Source organism: Epinephelus lanceolatus, chromosome 19 (assembly GCF_041903045.1).
Source record: "Epinephelus lanceolatus isolate andai-2023 chromosome 19, ASM4190304v1, whole genome shotgun sequence".
Classification (NCBI taxonomy): Eukaryota; Metazoa; Chordata; class Actinopteri; order Perciformes; family Serranidae; genus Epinephelus; species Epinephelus lanceolatus.
In genome coordinates, this window is record NC_135752.1 from 35,802,609 (window position 1) to 35,824,882 (window position 22,274).

The 22,274-nt window shown below is 43.3% G+C and overlaps 1 protein-coding gene across 1 annotated transcript in view; it reads right to left on the reverse strand.

Moving 5' to 3' along the window:
• grk3 (G protein-coupled receptor kinase 3) overlaps positions 1-20,685 on the reverse strand; it is a 102,028-nt gene extending 81,343 nt beyond the window's left edge. Inside the window, exon 1 of the mRNA XM_033646570.2 lies at positions 18,543-20,685. Coding sequence (XP_033502461.1) covers positions 18,543-18,655 — 113 coding nt within the window. The 5' untranslated portion in view covers positions 18,656-20,685. The remainder of the gene's footprint in view (positions 1-18,542) is intronic.
• Positions 20,686-22,274: the final 1,589 nt, after the last annotated feature.

The window sequence follows — 22,274 nt, forward strand, 5'->3', positions numbered from 1 at the left end:
TGAGAGCTGGGAGAATGAATCAATTAGCACCACCTCCACGGGCCCATTAACACCACACCAGCGCCCTGCGTACACCAGGGACAAGTGGCCAGGCTTTACCTACAAACACCTCCGCATGGCACACACTGGGCATGTGCGAGGAGAAGCCCTGGCTCCTTGTGAGGTCATAATTTCTGCAGTGTTTACATTTTGATAGTGTTGGCTCCCATGGCGCGGTTCTGTTGTTTTCTGTTCCAGCAGCAGAAAAACAACACAATCATAAATAACCTTTTGTTTCCAGGATCAAGTCCAAAGAAAGTGTTAAAGACTGCAGAAGCTTTTCCTCAACAAAACGTGCGTGACTGCAGAGAGCGCTCATGCTGATTGGTGTGATTTTTGGATGATTTTCTACTAGCTGACCTTGAGCCATACTGGGGAACACTTCTGCATAGGGCTGCAATGTATAAGGAAATTATGCACCATGAGATAATGTTGTTGAACAGAGGGTTCATACACATTTTAACCGACACATTTTCAAAACCTTTCCATAACGTTTCTGTTATATTTGACACATTTCAGTGACTTTATATACATACTTCCAATAGTTTAGTTTGCCACATCCTGGCATCCTGGGGATTAAAGAAAGAGTGTTTGGGATGAACAGAGATCTTCCCAGGAACACAATAAACTCACTACTGATGCATCGGGGGCGCACCCTATTGTTTCCCAATAACTCAAAAAATCCCAGAGGGCCCAGACCAGGCCCCAGGAACTGTGCCAGGCGCTGAAGCCAGTTTTCATAGTGGCCAAACTGTGGTACTGCAATTTCTGGTCTGCTGTGTGATGTCACTGGGCCCCAAAAGATTTTTTCTCATAGACTTTTATTGGGAAAAAGACATCTATATATCAGCGGATACATCTTTTTGAGCGTCACAATCCCCAACTCATTCCACTATCAAGATTTTATCCATTCAGTCCGCTAACGTTCGGAAAGAGCCACAACATTAAATTATTTTGTCCCCATTTAAGTTAGTGGAAGTCTAAACTTGAAGTCTCTAGTGCACCTGCTCTATGGGCCTAATGATGCAGAAGCAGTGCTGATAATCTCAGAAATTTAATACCGTGGCAATTTTGGCCTCATGCACCACTGAGCAACTTTCATAGGAATGAACGTAGCCCTGCCACCAATGCTGTATACAGGTCTCTTAATACATTCGTGGCCCAGACACACACGACTGACACCATATGTCAAAAGAACAAATTATATTTATGCTGTGTTAGCCAACAATAACACAATCAGTTGCATACTGCTTCTGCGAAAGAGCTCAATGGCTTCAAATATAATTTTACCTCATACAAAAGGTTTGTTTCAATCGCACGCCTGCTTGACTGTGGCCGTTTGTTTACTTTCCTCACTTTGATTTGTCTTCTTGTGCACTGAGCTGAACCGCTAATCAGAGAAAGGTCGTTCACCGACAGTGCCCAGTGTCCCCGGCACCGATTCACCACGCTGAATCGGCCGAAAAAAGCCATCAACAGCTGACTAGTGCCAACGGTGCTCAGCTCAGTGTGTCAGGGCCCTGAGCATAATATCGCAGTCTTTCGCAATGTGTTTATTACACAAGTACACACAGTGTTGACAATAAAAGATTTTGCAACCCTACGAAGTATTAAAAATGCAGGAGGTGATATGAACCCAAAGCGCCTGTATTTTCCCAAATAGCTCTTTAAATATTTACATTTATATATTTATACAAAATGCACATAACTGTGCCATTACCCATGTCGCCATATATGAACTGTTATTGTTGCATGAATAGTTTTCTAGTGGCAGGTGAGCAAAACAACGTGTGACTGTTACTCCACAGCAGTGGAGCTAAATTTACCTTCTTCCTCCTTTGAAAGACAATGACGTTATTGTTGGTTATATATCTTCTTCATTTAATAAAAACATTGACGCACTGCACTATAGCTACACTGCAATGCAACTATAACTTAAAGCTAAAACTGGGACTACTTGCGACCTAAATATCATCACCAGGGACCCCAGCAGACCAGCAGTCCCAGTTTGTTATGTGCAGGCAACTTTTAATGGGAGAGTGGGAATGAGCAGTGGATACAACATTTCAACTGCAGCTACAGGAACAAGAACCTAGGAAGTAAACACTTCCCCTTTCAGAGAAGGCCTGTTTGTGTGCGCCACTGAATCATTAGCAGCTGACTCTGGATTATTTGTATGAAACCACAACACTTTCGACGCAGCATTAAGACAGCTGCTGACATTTACTGTAAAAGACGTGTCATATATTTAGGTTTAAAAACACGTACGGGGGAGAAACGTTTCCGATTCGGCGTGTATGGTTGGTGAGGTTAGTTTAGAGATCAGTGAACCTACAGACAGCCAGACGGCGTGCAGACAGCTGTGGCTCATGAAAACACAGGTGCATAAAAAAATAAATAATACAACACATGGGTTTTTTTTTTTATAATGTCAGCTCAACTGTAAATGTTCTCATTTCAACACTATTCATATCTCGTCAGTATGTCCTGTCCAAGCGTTGAAAAACAACATTTTAAAATCTCAACAGCAACACGTCTTTTAAAAAAACAACATCCCAGTGACTCTCAATAACACACAAAGCTTTATAACAAAGAGAACCTACATCAACATTAGCTTACGGGAGCAGACGACCGCAGCAGAGCAGGAAACAAAGAGGCTCCTGCTGTGACAATGACTGACACTATGACCGCTGGCAACACTGTGGTAAATAAGGCAGTACTATCTACAGAGGGACTGCCACGATGATGGTGGAAATATATCAGTGAAGGGCTCTTGTAAGTGTATGCGTGACGCACAGATGTTAGTATTCATTTGCAATTTAGAGAATTAGTAAAAGATGAAACAATAAAATCAAAGTGCACAGAGTAATGGCCGATTAAATATGCTCATGTGTCATCATTCAATCTTCACTCAGCCTCTTTTATACTGCCTGTTCAAACTGGGAACGCTGTGTTGTTATTCTGCCTCGCTTTGAGGCATAAAAGGCATGACTGTGGAATGGGGGACAGAGATATCTCGCCTCAAACTGGCAGCGGACAAAGTGTCAGGGCGGAATTGACGTCTGTGAAAATGGGTTAGCCACGCATGTGACGTTTGATGACGTGTTATGTGTGCAACCCACTGCCGGGAGACTTAAAAAGCAGCTAGCAGCAGTTAGCAGCTAACTCAAAGATGAGAAAGCAACTGAAAATGTCCCCTCCAAGCACAGGGCGAGATCAGCCGCCATATATTGGGGACAGTACATGACTCTTAATGCCATTTGTGCAACTGTTATTGTTTAGAAAGTGCTGCACAAGGTCAACGCTGTTGTGTTAAAGGGGTATTTCACCGATGGAAAGATGGCCTTTTAATAAAACTAAGATGTCTATGCAGTAGGAAGACACAAATACTTGTATAGTATCGTAACATACTGTATCATGTCCTCAGTGGAGACATGGGTGGCAGGCAATATGAAAATGCACAGCCTGTGGTTCCCGCAGCAGCCAGAGAGCCAGCGATAGTTTCTTCGGCAGGCGAGGAGGGATATCGAGACACTAGTTAGGTGGAGGAGGTTTACCACGGTTCATTTACACATACTACCCACATTGTTTTGACACAAAGCTGGTTGAAAATCGGCAAAGTACCACTTTTAAACGTCATGCCCGCCACGCCTCTTTTGCGTCCTCAATGTCGGCATGCTGTGTAAAATCACACACTGAAGTGGCACGATAACGCCTTTGTTTGGTTCCGTGTAAAAATACAGAGGCGGTGTAAAGACAGGACTTTTTAGCGGCAATATAGCATGATCTCTGCGTAAAAGGGGCTTCAGATGCAGAGGCACTATTACAAATAAACTATCGTGTGGGTGTGTGGTTTTAAAGGAGCAGAAAACAAAAGATATCAGCGTTACCTCAACCTTAAGTGGAACTAACAACTCTCTACAATCACAGGAAAAAACGGTGCTCAACTGATATTAAAAACTACAAAGTAAAACGGGAATGCTTCTTGATAGGCTACTCATATCGGGTAGATAAAGGCTCCCACAAGATACCAACTTGCTGGAAAATATGCTGCATAAACATCTCGTAAACTTAGACATTAAGTAAAAAATTGGCAGGAGAAACTACTTATCTTTATTATTCACAAATAAAACTTACACGGGGACATGGATGCACATTAGCTGAGGGAATCAATTGAAGGTTTACTCATTAGAAAACTACTGTTTACCATTCTACAAGCAAAAGCCCACTGTCCATACTTCCTTATGTTCTTTGAGCTTAAGCACACTCTGATATGGGCAACATCCCCTAACTAGATATAAAAATAGAAATAAACTCTGGGCACTGTGCAGAGCTCCATTTCATTGTTCCTGACCGCCACAGATGGTGTAAATCCAGGTGTTACATACCATCAATTCATAGAACAGTGGTTACAAACCTGACTCTCATTTAAAGTGATAATTTGAAAAGAGACTGAGAGCGCTCAGTGAGAGTGAAACACGAGCCGTAACGTAAGACGACAGCTGTATCAACTTAAAAACTGATGGGCAACTAAAAAAACACGGCTGAACTTTAGTCCTGTGTGGACAGGAGGTAAACATGAGGACACCAGAGCAACATAGTGGCAAATTTGTGAGTCAGGTGGGAGTGTCAGTGAGGTCAGGAGACAGAAAGGCATGCTGAAGTGTCCTTGAGCAAGACGCGAGGAGTTCTGTGCTTGTGACCCGACACGAGTACCCGCTATACGTTTCCTGCATGGTTGGATACAGACGAGGTCCATGAGAGCATGCACTGCACCTTCCTTTTGGCTGTCGTTACATAACTCTGCCTCCATTACATCTGCTTCAGCATGGACCAGCTGTTAGCACAGTTAGATGGGAGCGCGCTCACCTCGCCAACAACACGACCACGATTACAATCAGCCAAAAGCTCCAGCGCTACTGTTCCGAGGTGACCTTTTTTTAAACCCCCAAAAGCTACTGCTGTGATGACAAAGCAGCGCACTGATGGTGGGACACCCTTCCAATGTCATCTGACCTAATTACATGTCTTTTTAAATACCTGTATCTGTCTGAAACGGTTCATTTATTTCATTAACACAGCTGCTCAGTCTACATTCAAACACATGTTCAGACATTTAAAATTTTGAATTTAGGCCTGGACTAAAAGTGATGATTTGTGAAGTAAGTACACGAACCTAAGTGCAATTTGAGGTTCTTATACTTTATGAAAGTACTTCAATTTTCTGCTACTTTGTACTTAAAAATAAATCGCACTGTATGATGAGTTACTTTACAGATTCAGATTAAAAATACAAATATAGTCGACTAATTCATTGTTACGTGTTCTTATAGGTCATGATGAGACTTAATTGCTCCCTGAGGGGAATTTCACAAGCCACCCAGCAGTATATACAGTAATTAAAATGAGCTCCACTGTGACCAGCTGCAACATTAGTTTACTGTGGTTTTGCTACCACTACATTGATTGATTGACTACATGGCACATAAAAGCATCCACAAACGCGGACAACAGGTCTACATTAAGCAAGAATGAAGAATGAGGTGCGGCAAACCCAAAATGTGATGTCCTCATATGAGGATGCAGGGTCACAGGAAGTTCAAGTGACAAACATGTCAATGCATCAGTCAGCAACATCCAATAATATAACATATAATGAGTACTTTTTTTGTTACTTCAAGCATATTTTGGTATTTCTACTCAAGTTTGTACATCTAACAGAGTATTTTTACACTGTGGTGTTGCTACTTTTACTTAAGTAAATTGCACCGAACTACATCCGCTAGCAGTATCACCGCGCAAAAGGAAGCTAGCATCTACTGTTAGCTCGTCTAACACCACTGAGCTAGCTAACGTTACAGCTCAGCCAACAAGGACGCTGTTAATGTTTATATCTTGTGCTGTCAAGATACCCCATACCCCTGTGTATACCCTCCAAAACACTACTGCTGGGTTGAAGCAATCAGTGCCAAATTTTGGTAACTAAAGGCCCTGACACACCAAGCAGACGGTCAGCCGTTGACCAAAGTCGGGCCGTCGGTGAGCGTCTGTCGGCCTAGTTTTTGCAGTGTGTCTAACACCATCGGAACTTCGGTGTCGGTGGCTTTTCGGCCGATTGAGCATGCTAAATTGGCAGCGGAGCTTGTCAGTGAGAGAGATCACTCTGATTGCCTGTTCAGGTTTTATTTTCTGGCCCCTGTAGCGGGTGAATCTGCCTGTAGTGAAACCGGGGCTAACCGGTGCTTCCTCCTCAGGCTCCACTTCACTCAGCTGCCCCATAGACCCGCTGCTTCTTCCCACTTTAACCTGAATAACAAACCGGGGCTAGCTGGGAGCGGCTAGCGGAGCATTAGCAGCAGCATGACCGGAGGGAAGCACAGACAGTTAACCTCTGCTAGCTTCCCAGCTAGCCCCGGCTCTCCGTTAGAATCCAAACAGAGAGCTGGAGCTAGCTGGAAGCAGCTAGCGGAGCGTTAGCCGCAGCATGACCGGAGGGAAGCACAGCCAGTTAGCCTCCGCTAGTCTCTGAGCTAGCCCCAGCTCTCCGTATGGATCCAACTGGAGCACCAAGCCCTGGTTTGTTATTCAGGTTAAAGTGGGAAGAAGCAGCGGGTTTATCGGGCAGCTGAGTGAAGTGGAGCTTGCAGAGGAAACACCGGGACCGTGTGGATGTAATAGTCCGTGGAGGTGCTGTGGGGCTCGGCTGCACAGATAGGAAACCCCATCAGCTGTCAGGATGTACCACTCTCTCACTCCTCTCTCTCTCACACAGGTGCAGAACGTACGTGCCACTTGCAACTGACACAGAGCGACGTGAGGTGACGTAGACGACTTAACAGTTGGCTATCGTCGGTTGATGTCGGTTTGGTGTGTCCGCACCTTTAGAGTGTGCCTAGGTGAGATCGCCAGCTTCAGAATGGAGCCGCAACATGCCCCGAAACCAGCCCCAGAGCTCCATCAGCTTCTCAGCAAGCCAAAACTATCACTACAGCGCTTATAGTTTCGGTCTTTCTGGTCTGTTTCCTTTTCTATTTGTTTTAAGCCAAGTATCACTGCTGTTTGTGACTGTGTTTTAAAATGATGTATTGGCTGCTTTGCTATCTAGTTGGTACCGTCATCAATTGAACTGCTAACGGTACCTAACCCTAGAACTGTCCCTTTCACAATGCTGAGCTCCTGGTGGGTGGAGAAGGTTTCAAAACCCACATATAGATTTTTATGTGTGTGAACCACACAGCTGAGATCTCTCAAGTAAGGGTCAGAGTGCATGCAGTGTGACAGATTCTCGTTTCCCTCATGTTTTGCATCTTTCTTTCACAATTAAAAGTTTCCAGCGTCACAGCAGCAGTGAGTGGCTCTCATTAGCTGCTGATCTCCACACCGACACTAACAACATTGTCTTAGTGACTATTTAACGCTGCAGGAAGTATGCAGAAGTGTAAATATTTAACATATTAACAGGATGTCACTGTCATTTCTACAGCTGGGTCTGTGGGCATGTAATTGAACTGTGTTGATAACAAACCACACAGTGACAAGGCTGTGACCTGTTCAAATTCATTTCAGTCTGATCTTTAATCTTTACTTTATAGACTTCCAAACTCTGTGTATTTCTCACAGTGACCAAAACAATAAGCGGCGCTATATCAACATAAACATGACCTGAGCACTTGTGTGAGCTTATTCAAGCCTCTAGACATGCAATTACTCTCTTTACCTGGAAAACTTGTTAAACTCTGAAACCTGTTTTTCCAGCTACTGCTTGGAGTCTGACTGCAACAACTGTTGGGTTCGGGGGTGTGACTGGAGCTGCCTAAGACAAATTGGGCAATTTTCACACAGGCCATCACTTCCTATTAACTCACTGAGGCACTAAAATGATTTGGGATTGGTTTCAGTTTTGAAACCTTTATATAAAATCTGATGTACTCCAATGTTTTGTCCTCAAGAGCTAAAAAACAAAAGAAAAATATGGCAGTGTTGGCTGAAGACAGCAGTCGTGGTAGCAATGTTAGTTTGTGGATGTAGCACCTCGTGTGATTTTAACACAATGGCACTGTCCGCATTTATCCTCCAGCTGAACTTTATAATGCAATTATAAAAATAATCACTGGCTGTCCTAATTCACTGCCTCGACAGAAACCTCAAAAAGAAATGCTTATCTGAGAAAACCTCCAAAGTGCAACACTTGTTTGAGATGTCTCCTCTGAAACAGGTTATATACATTTGGTCACAGTTTTCTTGGCTAATTCCCATTTCCAATTTTGTTCTTCAAAGTCTGACCTGCCAATTCCAATTTTGGCCAATTTTCTTTCTTCAAATTGACAGCATACACAAACATTTTTGTAACTTTTCTTTACAGCCACTAGAAAATAATAAAGATGAGTGTCTCATTAAGGGTCCACAAAAAATCTGAGTGACAATAAATGTTTGTAATAATAGAAAACCTGGTTGAGAAACCGCTCTTTTGGCTGCTCAGTCCTCAGGATTGTTGGGGTGTGATCACATCAGGCTTGACTTGCTCTTTCATTTTTCTTTCAAACACTAGCATCGAGGCGTTTTCCTGCCACAGAGTAAACTACCAAATCTATCAAATGGACCCTACTTGGTTAGAAAGCTAACCAGCAGTGGTGGGACCAAGTCATTGTTTTGCAAGTCACAAGTAAGCCTTGCGTCTTTGCACTCAAGTCCCAAGTGAAGACGGGCAAGTCCAGAGTGCAAGTGAAGTCAAGAATCACTGGTGTTAAGGGCCAAGTCGGGTTGAAAGTCTTTTGATTTTGTCGAGTTGAATCTGAAGAAAATTTGTGACTCTTATCCATACCTTTGCTGACTAGACTAACAGATAACCAAGTTCAACCACCCAAATCTGGGTTTTTACTAGGGCTGACCTTCGACTCCATATTAGGACATTCGAAGTTTCGGAGCTCAGAACAAATATAATTCGAAGCATTCGACGACGACGGTCCGCGCGGACTAAAAGGACGTCCGCAAGCCCTGTGCGCGCAAAGCTCAGATTTTACGACCGCGCGGACTCCGCTCCATGCACCAGTGTCACTCAAAAGACTGCTCGGCATGTATTTTTCACATTGCCATGACAGAATCGTGCAAGAATTGGGGGTAATGTAGTGTTTCACAGACATTTTTACAGGAAACTACAACGCGGGAGTGCGCTCAACTATGGAAGCCCGAATGAGTGCGGACATTCCTTGCAGAGTCCGCTCCGCTTATAGTGCGCCCGAGTCTGTGAGCACCTTAAATTAAAACCCTCGGTGCACACTGCAGCACAATCAAACAGATGCGCAACTCAGAGCATCAGAAGTGTCTCTGACACCAGACTCAGAGCGGCTCTGAGTGCACTCGTGGCTCGTTGACGGGGTTAGTGTTGCGTTTAAGGCCCCCCCCCCCCCCCCCCCAAAAAAAAACGTGAAAAAAAGCGCCGAAGCTTCGAATTTTTTTTTTCACAATCGAATCCCGTGCCATCGAACGAAGCTTCGAATTTTTTGGGTCAGCCCTAGTTTTTACTCAACTATACCTCCTGCAATATGGCGCTAATCGCTTTAGCATTTAACAACTGCTTATACAGAAAAGATTAGCATTAGCTAATTGACTACTTGGCTAACTACCAGACTCGGGCAGACCACTTTTGTTTGTGTTTTTTTTTAGTTACACCTCCCAGACTAAGAAGCTATGTGTTTTAGCATCTTCTGTCCACTTCAATAAAATGGTTAGCGTTAGCTTTGCTATGCTACACTTATGAACTCCATGATACAGATTTGGGTGGTGTATCCCAGTCTGCTACTTAGCTTGACACATTAGATTTCAAACCATGTGCAGCATGCATGATATTCAATTACAACTTTTTCCACGATGGTCCAAATAAGACGCTAAATATGTCGCTAGTTGCTTTTTAGAAATAGTCACTAAAAAGGGTCCAATAAGTTGCTAATGAGGGGGTATGACGAAGCTTCATATCAGACGACGTGGGAAGGAGAATGTGAACCACCGTGCAGTACGTCTAGGTAAATCTGATCAACACAGGATCAGCTGAGACTGACTGGGGGCGTTCACTGCTCAAGGCTGATAAAGCTGAAAATCAGCCAGTTACGGTCACTAGCCGGTCGATCATTGCATCTCTAATACAGTATATTATAGATATATTTACAGAAGGACTCAAAAGTTGCCACCACTGTGCTAATCTGATGTCCTTTTCCAACAAAGCATGTGTAGCTGATCTGAGGATGAGCTAAACTCCTGATAACCTCAACACCGCTTTCCATTTCCTAATCAGCAATCATAATAATTGTTGCAAGTTCTGCAAAAATCATCAGAAACAAGCCTCTGAAATACTGACAAATCAGCTGAGACAGAAGACACCAAGCATGTACAGGAGGTGACAGACAACAGTGATGACTCAAGTGTGAGTGTGCTCTTTGGAAAATGATATTTGTACCATTGCTTTGAGTGTTTGAGGCTGAATTGTCTTGAAGGAGTCAAATGGGCCCATTGGTGCTTTTCCAATGACTCACCGCTACATCCAGGAGTCCTGTGAAAACTCAACACCCCATGAGCACCACAAAATGATATTAAAATGTTACGAGAATCGAAACGCCACTAATTTTGTTCTCAATTACACTGAGGAGATTACAATTGTAAATCATGTGGATGAAAAACAGGGTGCTCACAAGTTGTTTTTACCAGGACTCAACTGAAACACTGACACTTTAAACTTCATCATTACCCAGAAAACAAGAACAATTAATCCTCTATGTATGCCATGATGTTTTTTACTTATGGAAATAATACTTCTGGTAAGTCACGTCCGACAATTAAGCGATCAGATATCATCTAAATGGATGCTGTCGACAGCTCTCCACTTTGGCTCCGAACACAACAGATAATGCTAGCTAATGTTATAGTTTTCCAGATATCCTGATTATGGCATTGTTAAAGCAATGTAAAGTGCTTAAAAGTATATCTGAGGGTTGCGACTGTTGTTTATCATCTGCAAGCGCTCTGCTATCAAGCCAGAGAAAACAGGGTTGGAAACTGAACTAATCGCAGCAAAAAAGGCACAATCTTTATGCCAACTTTCAAAACTTAAACGATAAAGAATGGTGTTTTTCTCTGAGCCTTGGCCAAGCGTACTAACACCAGCTTACAGTGCATGTTCACCAGGTAACAGCCAACAGTTTCATGGTTAGTCTGACTAACTTAAGGCTAACGTTACTGACTGATAGGGCTGTTGAGAGTTTGTGTATTCCTACCAAACAGTCACAATACGGGGGTCACTGTCCGGTGCACGCAGCTGCATGCATGTAGACTGCTGCACGTAATATGGAACCAAAGTTCACAAGTGCAAGCTTCACCCACAAACTTTTACCTGTACACTATTAGCAACATTTGCTGAGATTAGTACAACAAGCGGATTGGTGTGCAAGTCACACACTGTGTACGTTTACATGCAGCTTGAGAAAATCAAATTATTGGCTTAGTCCGACTGAAACCGGACTATCCGTAGCTCGACTAACACACCTAGATAATTCAATTGAAAATCGAACTATTGCTGCATGTATCCAACTGGAGTTGAACTCGGCGTTCTGCACATGCACCACTAGCAGCAGTGCAGTAACTCCCGGAAAAACAAACAAACACCATGGCGACCGAGACGCAGAAGACGCACCTCTGGACAGACGAGGAAACTAGACTCATGCTCCGACAGCTAAAAGGAAACATTTTGAAGTTTATGGATGGTAGGAAAATACGAAATGCGGATTTATTTTAAAAATTTTAGGAGCAAGAACCAGGACTAGTTCAATATGCACTATGTTAAAAAGGACACAGCGCCACCTATCGAGGCGGAGTCAGATGTACTTGGTCAGAAATTCGATTTTCTCTTCTGCATGTACTCAGACGAGACGAGAAGTCCAAGTTGACAGATTAGCCAAGCTATGAGCTTATCGACAACTGTGTGCATGTAAACATATTGACTATGGTGAGCACAAATAAACGGGGGAGCTAGAAGAATGGCCTGCAAGTTCACGGTCAGCGACAACAGCAACAGAGACAGAGTTGTGCTTTAGACAAGGACGGTGTGTCGGCGTTGCTCCAACTCCAACGCTGTAGGTCTGTCAACAGAAGTCGCTGTTAATTCCGTTAACGAAAAAACAAGGTTGGAAATTGACTTTTTTGTCCACCTGCCACTGTGGCTGGTGGATTCCAAAATCTACTAGTCACTGAAGAGATCACTACTGCAGTGCTGTCTGTACAAAAATAAGAGAAGTAATGTATCCTTATGCATTTGGGGTTTTTACCTGCTGCATTAATGATGCATGATATGAACCAAGCTGTGGCTCCTGTGCACCGTCACAGCCCCACTGACTATGGCTGATACATCTAAAAATGAGAAACCAGCTTACAGTATTGATCCTGCTCTTGATTTAAAGGTAGCAACTGTCAGGACGCTTTATGCTTTAAGGTGGTGGGATCTTGGCTCCGCCTGAGTCTCTGTTTTCACCCGTGTCTCCACCTCCTGGATAACTTCGTCATGTCTCGACTCTCTATATGGATTTCTCCATAACGGCGCGTCGTCCGATGGCCCTCCCCCACGCCTCTCATCTCAACTGCCTCCAGTGTTGCTGTCAAAATCTCACCTCTCTGCCAGAGGACACAGCCTTGGCCCGCCGAGAATGTGGCAGCACCACGCTATCTCCAAAGTGAAACATTTAACTGCCCCCCACAAGCATGCAGCTGAAAGCTTCACACATGCACAACTGCTAAAACCATGCATGCATCGTAAAAGTTTGTCAGTTCAATCCAAAATCTTTATCAAAAACTGGTCCTACAGATCCATACACCCCCTTTCCCCTCTCACTCCTCTGCTGTATTAGCCACATTATTCTCACATCTTTTACACTCCAAATTAAAGTAAATCATCTGAAGCACTCGGGCGTGATAACGTTATGTGTGATAAGGCTGCACAGGAAAAAAAAATAAAACATAATGCAACCATTTCATCCAGTTAGATTGGACACATTACTGTGATAATAATGACCTAACTGACATGTTTTAAGTAAATTTTCATATTACGTGAGTCTTGCTTTGCAGGCTGATTTACTCAGTGTAATAGTGCTTTTACAAGTCCATTAGCTGAGGCTTTTATCTCTGCAGCTCCTGTGTAATAGTGGGCAATAAATAACAAAGCTCATATCTAACATAAAATCACTTCACAAACCACATTCACAAAGGCAGCGTGCTCGCGTGTGTTCACATAGAAGCTCCTCTGCATGATGCGGTTTAGAGGGACTGTGTGTGCACTGTGCAGGTATTAATTTCAGCTCAACGCTACCTCCTACTTTGTGCTTGATCATGTGCTAATCATTACACGGCCCGCTGTTGTCTTTGGTGTTGTCAACACCTCGCTGGCTCATGGCTACCAATCCTTGGATTAACTTCAAGCGTCAGTGTTTCACAACCTTGATTGTTGACTGAGCATCTAATGAGGGGCAGCAATCTCAATTAGCATGGCCTGAAGTTTTACTGGGGAACAAGATGATGACACACAGCCTGAATCTGCTGTCACCTGGGTCTCCGTTTCATTTTTAGAAGCACCTCGACAGCAGAATTTAATACAGATTTATAGATTTAATAAACGTAGCTTTTTGAGTGGCTACTGTTAATCCTATCAAGTAGAGATCTTCAGTTTGTATGTTTGAACTCTTACTCCGCTGCCAAATCGCCTGGTACTGGGAGACAAAACTCGTGCAAACATAGTGGCTCCTTCCCTAACCTTCGGTCCTCACTGGTTAGTTAGCCTTGCTTTGCACCAGCACCAGCCAGGTTGGGTGGGAGCTAGCTAGCAGCGCCATTCATTCGGTTACCACTTGTAACGCCGTCTCAACCTTGCAGTGCTGCTGTGGAAACATTGTGCCCACCCTAGGGTGTAATCCCACGTTGCCTTGGTGAGTAAGCGGCTAAATTTTGAGCTGCAAACCCCCTTTAGAATTGTTACCTACTGCTAGCTCTGTTAGCATCGTTAGCAGTGTAAGCTAAGGGGGGTTTGCCGCTAAAAATGTAGCTGCTTACTTAACGGGGCTACCTGTGGGGAGACTAAGAGTGGTCACAAGATTTCCGCAGCAGCGTATGGTGGACGAATGAGTGCCGCCACTAGCTAGCTCCCACGTGGCCCGGCTGGTGCCAAGGCTAATGTTAGCTAACCAGTGAAGACTGAAAGGTGGGCTGTGGGCACTGTTTCCACGTGTTAACATGGCTGGCTAACATTAAATGAAATAAAAGGCAAAACATTTACAAGACACTAAAATTTCACCACCTCTAAATGGATAGCACCTCGAAAGCAATGCTAAAGCTCACTGAGGAGAGGACTAAAAGGAAAAGCCTTTTGTATTTCATCTCATTTTGCTTTTTTTTTTAAAAAATTCACCTGTTGATTAAATTAAGCAAAGCTGACATCCCTAATTAAAATATCAGCTGCCTTTGAAAGCGCCTCTGTCAACTGTTGAAGGCTTTCATTGAGGCAACAAAAGGTTTTAGGTTGGAGGTATTTGAGTTACAAGCCATTACATTTCACATGCACATCCTGAAGTTGGAGTACGGTGGAGCGGAGGAAGGTTTTCTTTTGATCATTTTGCTAAAGTGATGGGTTGGTTTGAACATTAACATATCTGACCCTGTTCACCCTGCTCACAGGTCCTTGTCCGCCAATATGTCAGACTGCAACACTGAGGACTTCTCCTCTCATTAAACAGACAAATTCTCCTGCACTTCAGGGAGATATTTTTCTTTACAACCTGTGCCTTGGCGATCATTTCCATCAGTATGACAACATTATTCTCAACAACTTCAATTATGCAGTCTGGGGGTATGGCAATATTACTGAAATGGAGTCCAGGAAAGGCAAGGAACATTTGCAATCAACCGATTTAACAAAAGTTTACCCAGCCTGTCAATATCCAAATCATTTTTCAGACTTCTCAGTTTCGATTTTCAGCCGACCTGTCATGGCCTGGGCCAATCTCAACCGTTTATCTAATATGTGCCGTGTTTAATAAAACAAATTCTGATGGCGAAAACACCAACACTCGTTCACAGACACATCTCTGCACGCTGTAGTCTGTTTACATTTGTCCGTTGCTAAGCACTACGTCATGTTTCGTTGCTCTGATTGGTTGTACGTCTTTTTAATTGTATCCAGAGGCAATATGGCGTATGACTGTTGATAACACGCCTTGGAAAATGAAAATGAACCAAGAGGCTCCGAACTACCTTGCGTCTGCAAATTGGTCTTTCAATGTTGGACTAAACACTGAAAGTAAAAATGTATTACACTACACTAAATGGTAAATTACCTATATTGGTTCCATATTAAAACTTCGTAAAAGCATCTTCAAGGCATACTCCTCCAAAAACCTGTGTATATGTTAATATGCATTAGAGTTGTATCGACACCAATACCAGTATCGGAAATGCCTCCGATACTGCCTAAAATGCGGTATCGGGTATCGGCGAGTACAGCCTATGACCAATCCAATACCACGTAATGCCTCACGCCATTACGCATACGCACGCTACAGGCAAACGAAACGGAAACGGAGCGGAGTTTAAAAAGCATTCTACTGTAGCCTTTAAAATGTCTATTTTTACCAAATTGTTTGGCTGCACTTTAACCTGTGTCTTGATCTGTGTCAACACTGGATAATAATAATGAAAAAAAGTTTTATGGCATTCATTCTGCTATTATGTATTTATTTATTAATATTTTACATAGAGTTTTAGGAGTTGAGACATACAACAATTCATATCCCATCCATTTTTATTTACGCGCTGGTATCAGATCGGTACTCGGTATCGGCAGATACCTAAGGTTCAGGGATCTGAATCAGTATCGTGAAGGATAAAGTGGTATCGGTACATCTCTAATATGCATGATGCCAAGCAGGCTTGAAAGATGTCAAAGTTTGTAGCTTGCTTCATTCAGGTAATGGCAGTTGTAGTCACAGCAGTTTAAATTAAAACCAAGAGTGACTTATTTTCACACCGCAATAAAGTTGTCTCAGATATAGGAGCTTTTAAAACCCCACTTTTGCAGCACATTATATATTAGGGCTGCACAATTAATCCAAATCATATCAGAATCACAATTTGGCCAAGTGCAATATCCAAAAGTCAAATGTGTCACCACCATTATAAATGAAGCACTGTGGTGCTACAGTAATACCCCAAACTCCATGTAAGGGAACATGTGTGTTGGATACAGATCCACCAACATGACCGCTCCCACCAAACTCGCGACTATTACATATGCAAAAAATGACTAAATACAAGGTTTCTTTTGACGTCAGCACGGTTACCTCTTTGCATCTGTCACGTGCAACAATTGCAACCCAGTGTGAAGGTGCTGCAAGCTACAAACTTTCTAGAGCAAAGTTTCAAGCCTGAAAAAGGTGTGGGATGTTCAACACATTGTTTTCTAGTTGAGTATTCCTTTCAGAAACTAAAACAGCCCACCAGTGGCCATGCTAGTCCTCCTTGAGAGCAGATTCATGTGAATCAACAGACCAGGCGCCAGAGCCCATGTTTCAAAACCCAGTCTGTCACTAGAAGGCTGAAAAGATATCCTTCTAGAATTTGTTGGCCTTTTTTTCCAACCTGTCAGAATTAGCGTGTCTCTACGCTGAAGGCAGAGCAGTGGTCGTATTTACTACAGTGGTCAGGAACCTGAGGACATCTAACGCCAATTTTTGACTTGACAACAATTAAATGTGACTGAAACCTCCACTGTAATGGATTGCCAGTCTCAAGCACACTTCACGTTTCTGCAGGATCGTTTTAAAACTATAGTGACACAAACTGAAACCAACAACCGCCTGAAGGAAGGAAACCCACATTTGCCAACTTAGAGACCTTTCACAAATGGTTAGTAGCAACGTTAAAGCTAATGTCGTTAGAAGCAAATGGGACTAAAATATGCAAAGATCCTGGCATGGTTGATAAATGATCCGAAAGTGGGAGATGACGTTGAAATATTCTGACTTTTTCTGTGTTATAAGTGAGGTCAGGTCAGCTAATATTGACAATATGACAAACCCTGGCTGCCTTTTTGCTCATGCACTGGAGGTGAAATTGTTTTCTTAAGCCTGTCAAGAGAGCAGGGCATTTCTGCTGCTTATGACTGGATAAAGGCGACAACGAATGATTTCACATCATTCTAAATTCTAATATATTAATGGCAATTGATCTAGGACAGCACATTTAATTAGCTATTACAGAATCTCCTTTAATTAAATCATTTCAGCTGGAAAAACAACATGCATTATATTCATTAATGTGTGTAAAGCACTGCCTGGATCATTGCCTTCTGCTGATGTGCCAAGACAAGTCAGTCAGTTACTGAACAGCTGACCTCCTCCTCCTCCTCCTCCTCCAAGAAAAAAAAAAAATCACTCCTGGTTTGGATATAATGATTGTTTAACCCACATGCACACTTTGAAAGATAAAGCCACTACACATGTGCGGGTGTGTCAGTTTGTGATTAATAAAAGTGAAGTACAAGGTGATGAATGTAAACACGACAAACAAATTAAATCTGGCAGCGGTGCCAACTGCCGGCTGAGATGTGCTCTGCACAAAGCTTATGTTCACACAACGGTGATCACTTGACTGTACCCATACAGCTCTGTCAAAACTACAAACCTCGTATGGAAAGCAACTATCTCAATAACCAAATTTTAACCACATCCTCTCCAATCAGCCTGCATGCTACATGCCTAAAACCTGGTCTGAGGAGACACATTCAAGCCCGACAGCAGGGACAAAAGGATGTGCAATTATGTGTAGATGTTGGTGGTGGTTGGGGGGGGGTTTGTTGTTTAAATCTGATGACCTACTCAGGCTGGGTTCTTGCAAACAGCTTGGATGAGCAGGGGTTTCAGATCAAGAGCTGCACATACTGATAGTGCAACTGCATCAAAGGGCCACAACACCGCACACAGCAGCTTCAATAATTGGGCTGCACATGCTACATAAAACATATGTGTGATCAGATCTTGAGTCCGGGATCAAGTGAAGACTGTTTGGCACAGACGGCAACAACAGGACATCATGAACACTTTGAAATAATGACAATATCATGACATGTTCTGCACGTAGCTGCATCACAGCCTGCCTGTGCAGCTCCCTCATGAGCTTTTCAGAGCACTCTCTTCACTACTGTTAAGTATAGGTGCAAAATGGCACAGGGTTTAAGTCAATGCATGGATGTTTTGGTGAAATCGTGAAGCCACTGAGCTGCAGCATGTTTGCAGAAGCTCTCCAGTCATATTTAGCATCTACAGTAAGTCACAGGTTTGAGAGGAAGCACGCCTCCATCTCCCTATATGGCTGCATAGCATGCACAAAAGATTCGTCCATTAGACAGGCAAACAAACACAAGCTGGGGGTGGGGGGGGGCACAGCAGCACAACATGAAAGCTCATTGTAAATGTGGTTACCTGGGCTCAGGCAGGATGATTTTCTTACTCGCCCGGGCCGCTGGAGTAGATTTGCTCTTCTCCATCGCCATCAAATAACTGACATCGGCGAGCACTGCTTCGAGGTCCGCCATCTTTCGACCCTGGGACGAGCAAATCAATAAAATAACCGGGCTGGGGATGGGTTTGTTTTATTTGAGGGGATTAAAAAAACAATGTCCTCCACCAGATATGAGCAACATCAAGCGCCAAGGTGCGTGACAGGGCCAGCTGAGCGGACGGCAGGGCTGACCATCGACGGGAATGGTGTCGTTGTCTCCTGTCGGCTGTGTTCTGCTGACTTCGCCTCAAACTACCATCATTGTGACAGAAAAAAGGGAATTCAGGAGGGGAGACATTGGGTGACAGGCTGATCGAGAGATACACAGTCAGCGCCGTCCTTGTAATCCCATTTAGTGCAGGAAAAAATGCAGGTTTCTTCAGGGGGAAAATGATGCAAAGAAAAGATCTTGTACTTCCTTCCTCGCTTTATAGTAACGTGATATGTCTCACAGAGATGGGTAGATGCACCAGATGCTGGGTCTGGAGACAGCTGTCAAATCCTACAGGTCTCTGGGGACTCTCCTGGTCCCCTCTTGATGGAAATGTGTCCAAACGACTGGTTTGTCTCCAGTGCGGCGTTGCAGGGCTTTTTCCTTAAAATGTAAACACTGTGCTGTTGAGCAAAAAAAGGGTCTAATTTTAGTGGAGTGGCTGCACAGTGGAAATGTGACTGGCTCCTTCAGTGTCTTCAGGAAAGCAGTAATATAACAGGGACACGTGTCTTCGTCTCAATCGGAGCGAAAAAGGGGGGGGATACAGATAAATACAAGAGGCGACAGGTTGTGTCTCATCAAGGTGTCTCCTCAAGATCTCAGCTGGTGCACCAAGAAAATGCAAATCTCTCTGATGCAGTTTGGCACAAATAAACACACAGGTTGAAGATGAGGAAGGTCTACACACCGCGGTTGTTTATGTTGCCGTCGTTGCTGCTGCTGCTGCCTTGCTTCCTGTCCCTTAAGTCAATCACGAAAAAAATGTCCCCCGAAAAGATGTCATTAAACACCAGAGGTTTAACACAAGATAAAGGGTGTATTCAACTAATCACACACCAAATCCACGAAGCTAACTTGCTTTAGCCCGCTGCTGCTGCGGCTGCTGCTGCTGCTGGGATTATCGATATTTCGGGTTCGTCTGCTAGTTAGCCACCACGCTAGCTAGCAAAAAATGAAACCAGCTAGCCAGCAGGCTAACTATCGATAAGACTGATTAATCAATTTATACATTGAGTTTGGGTTGTTTCACTCCAGCAGGTACGTGTGAACAAGCACCGTGGTCGCCAGCAGCTAACAGACTCACTAGCTGGCGGATTTAACAGCAACACTGGCTCGGTTTCAGCTTTGGTTAATAAGCTAACGGCTGCGAGTCTATTTTGGGGAAGTCTTGCAGCGTTTCCGAGAGCAACCAGCACCAGAAAAAATGACACCGAGAGTCCAAACGGCTTCAAAAACAAAGATGAAATCGCACAATATAATCCATAGTTTGCTTGTTGAGTTACCCCGAGTGTTGGGGGGACCCTCCTCGCCTGGAGAGCCAGCACAGAGCGACTGACGGTGGGCTGATGGTGACGCTGATGGTGGTGGAGGAGGGGGAGGGAGCGCCGGGAGATGGAAATCGGCTCCGGCGGTAGTTTAGCTTGGTAAACTTTTTCCTCGTCTCTGTAAACTGGTTAAAAATGGCACGACAACACCTTCAAGCACCAGGTGTTGTGCTTAACACCTAATATAGCACTGTGCTGCGGGTGTTTGTCTCGTAAATCGACCACACTGAGGTCAGTAGCTGAAGTAAAAACGAGGGGAGCCGAGCCAGCCCCGAGCGACTCCTGCCTGCCAGGCTATCCGCGCTGGGGAGTCCACACTCCGGCTAAGTAGCAAAGTGTCGGTCCGCTGCCTCCGCTGGAGCGTCTTGGCGTCCAATACTGTCCGCTACGTCTCTGTTAAGCTGCTCCTTCCCCAGCTCCAATATGGCACATGTTTTAAGTTGGAGTCCCTTCTTCTTCGGTGTATTTTTCTGTGTTTTTTGCTAGCACAGTGGCACTGCTTGCTTTGTGGTTCAACTTCCTCCCACTGCGGCGGGGAGAGGCTCGTAAAACACGGAGCGGGTCACCGGTGGCTGGAGCCGGACCACAGTCTGGGTCCAGAGGGGAGGAAAACATTTATTTCTAATTTTTTTCTATTTTTATACATGTCACAAAAACTGGATTTTATGTTGTTTATTTATTATATTTTTTTTATTTATTTATTTATTAATCACCGCAATTTTTTAATTTTCTTTTTATAGATTTGTACAATTTTGTCAGTGATTTACGACCTTTCCTGGGAAAAGCATCGACCACTGTACACAGGAAATTTCCCACCTCTTGAAAAAAAAAAACCATTTATTTAAATTTGATTTTTCTTTTTTTTTTAATTTGAAGCCACACCTCACTGCAGCAGCACCTCTAACATATTCTGTGTCACTATTAAATAAGTTGCTTCGTCCACACTTGAGTCTAAAGGTTCACGAAGCTTCTGATAATTAATAATACAGCCCAGTAAATCATTCCCTAGAGGATGCCCCAGTGAGCTGGATGTGTTGTTGTGTGTTTGGTGGGAACATAGTGCCGTTTCCTGGCCAGTACTGGTAATGCTCCTGACACACTGCAGAGGACAGGCCTGCAGCTGCAGCAGGCCTACACACACACACACACACACACACACACACACACCGAGAGACACCATGTAGGAACAAGTGTTTAATGTGTTTTACACCTTGAATGTGAAGGAAAAGCATGTCAGAGCAGTGCTGGAGGAAGTATTCAGATATTTAAGTGACATCAGTAATGATAATTGATCATTTCAGTCATATCTGAAAGCAAAACCAACCAAAATTAATTAATTAATAATAAAACACTACTACTACGAATAAATTATTCGTATCATTATTATCATTATTATTATTATTAACATTATTATTGACAATTGTTATCATAGTAAGCAGAATATCTTTGGGTGTGGACTCGTGCTTGCAGAAAAAAAGGAATTTCAGTGTATCACATTGGACTCTGGGAAGTTAATCATTAACTGAAAAAATAATAAACAGATTATTAATAATAAACATCATCTATAGTTGTTGCAGTGTTAGCTAACAACACCACAATGTAGAAATATTACTAGTACATTAAAAATTTGGCCTATAAGTGAAAGTAAAGACACAATATCAGCAAATTGTACATAAATCATCAAAATTAAAGGCGCTCATTTCAAAGTAAAGTGGACTTTGTTTGTTTTATACTATATATCATCACGGGATGGGCCTGAGGAGCATGGGCTCAGTGGTCTAAGGTGTAACAGGACCCCCTAGCCCTCAAATGTCACCAAATAAACACATACTGACCAGAGAGAGACTCAAATGACCACAAAGAGATACATAGGGACTGCAAAAGGGACAGAATAACTACAGAAAAGAGTAAAAACAACTGCAAAGAGACACAAAATGCCACACAAAAGGCACAAAGTTATGGCAAATAGATACAAAACCATTGAGAGACAAGAACAAGAGACATAACACAACCACAAAGACACATGAAACAACCAAAAAAACAAAACAAAACAAACCACAAAACTACCTCAAAAAGACACAAAAGTACAACAAAGACACATAAAACAACCAGAA